The 2,143-nt window shown below is 32.3% G+C and overlaps 1 protein-coding gene across 1 annotated transcript in view; it reads right to left on the minus strand.

Annotated features, from left to right (window-relative positions):
* The window catches only part of COG5 (component of oligomeric golgi complex 5), a 421,822-nt gene that overhangs the window by 148,694 nt on the left and 270,985 nt on the right, over positions 1 to 2,143 (minus strand). Inside the window, exon 11 of the mRNA XM_012650297.1 lies at positions 2,048 to 2,129. Within this exon, the coding sequence (XP_012505751.1) occupies positions 2,048 to 2,129 (82 nt within the window). The remainder of the gene's footprint in view (positions 1 to 2,047; positions 2,130 to 2,143) is intronic.

Consider the following 2,143-nt stretch of genomic DNA (forward strand, 5'->3'; position numbering starts at 1 on the left):
TTGTGTGTCCCAAAATTCATATGTTGAAACCGAAGCACCAATGTGATGGTATTAGGAGGTGGGTCTTTGGGAGGTGATAAGATCGAGAGGGAGGAGTCCTCATGAATGAGATTAGTGCCCTGATAAAAGAGGCTCAGAGAGCTTCCCTGCCCCTTTACACTATGTAAGGACACAGTATGAATGTACCATCTATGAACCAGGAAACAGGCCCTCACCAGATACTCAATCTGCCAGCACCTTGATCTTAGACTTACAGCCTCCAGAACTTTGAGAAATAAATTTCTGTTGTAAATTACCCAGTCTGTGGTATTTTGTTACAGCAATCCGAATGGACTAAGAAAGCATCATTAGTCTTTAGGCTAGAGGAAGTTAAAACCACAATGAAAAACCACTACACACACACCATCTATTTTAGAACGACTAAAATGAAAATGACTGACAATATCATTGATTGACAAAAATATAGAGCAATTGGAACTATTCCACATTACTGATGGGAATGCACAATGGCATATCCGTTCTGTAAAATAGTTTTGCAGTTTCTGCAAAGTTAAACACACATTTACCAAATGATTAGGCAATTCCACTCTTACGTATTTACACAAGAGAATGAACACATATGTCTACAAAAGTGACCTGTATGTAAATAATCATAGTAACTTTATTCATAATAATCCAAAGGGCTAACAACCAAGTTGTTACCCAATTGGGGACTGGATAAAAAATTGTGGCATATATCCACACAATGGAATACTATTCAATAACAAAAAGGAAATGGACTACTGATATATGCGACAACACAGGTGAATCTTAAAATAACTATGCTAACACAAAAGAACACATACTGTATGATTCTAGTTTTATGAAAATCTAGAAGCAAAATATAGTGATAGAACGCAGATCATTAGTTGCCAGGAGCCAAGGACTGGAAGTAGCACATTAACTGCAAAAGTACGTAAGAGAAATTTTGGGGAGAATGAAAATGTTCTATATCTTAATTGTGATGATGGTTATATGAATGTAAACATTTGTCAAACTTCGTAGAATTCTATGTTTAAAATTGGTGAATTTTATTGCATATAAATTTATCTCAATAAAGCTGACTAGAAATACAAACCTAATGCAGGGAGATACACAATATTCTCTCCTAAGATTAGTAGTGCAATTCACAAGTAAATGGAGTAAATCAGTCCTAAATAAACCACCTACTTAAGTTCTGTTTACTACAAATAAATGAAGACCTCTTTTGCGGTTGCTATCGTAAATTGCATACTTAATTAGAAAGAAGTAGGGAGGCAAGAAGAGTAGTTTATTCAACTCTGGGGTCCCAGTGACCAAATAATGTTTAGCATATAGTAGGTACTTTTAGCAAATGTTTGTGAATAAAAATTTAACTAGAAACAAACTGTTAACCCATTTTAAAAAGCCCAGGTACATTCAATGTTCTTATATAAAGTATTTAGACAAACATGCATAAGATACTAGCCGATTTGCATATTTCATTATTTAGACTTACCCTGTGCCATTATTTCATGACATAAACAAATTAAGAAAAAGCTTTGTGGATCATATTTGAATGATCAACTTTTAATTCATGATGTAGATATCTCATCTGATCATTCATTAAATCTTTATTTTTAACAATAACGAAAAAGTTGTAAAGTCTCTGAATTTTTACGTCTTTTAATTAGGAATTAAAATAATTCTAAAAACATGAACTGAATTTTTCAACATCAATTGCTTTACACCCTCTATATAGGAAATATTCAGAGTTCTTCCAATGTTTGAATTATGGAGAATTGACTTATCCTTCTGGAGAATTTTTTTCTAAATACTAATTATAAAAATACATAAAAAATTTGTTTACTGATTACAAAACTGACTATATGACTAAGAGACTCTATATTAAACATGTAGAAGAAATGACAATTACCCAGAAGTTTTAACAATAAAAAATATTTTGTAAACCAACAGAACAAAACTTTTTGACATCGAATTTTAAAATTACTGAAAAACTTTACTTTTGCCAAATAAACAGCAAACTTACACTCTGTTGCTGTATGAAATTGAGAAGAAAGTGCCTGAGTGACTGAATTCCAAAATGTGTAGAAAATTTCAGGTTGTCCATCCTATGAACCAAAAA

This window comes from Propithecus coquereli, unplaced genomic scaffold (assembly GCF_000956105.1).
Source record: "Propithecus coquereli isolate 6110/MARCELLA unplaced genomic scaffold, Pcoq_1.0 Scaffold32, whole genome shotgun sequence".
NCBI classification, from domain to species: domain Eukaryota; kingdom Metazoa; phylum Chordata; class Mammalia; order Primates; family Indriidae; genus Propithecus; species Propithecus coquereli.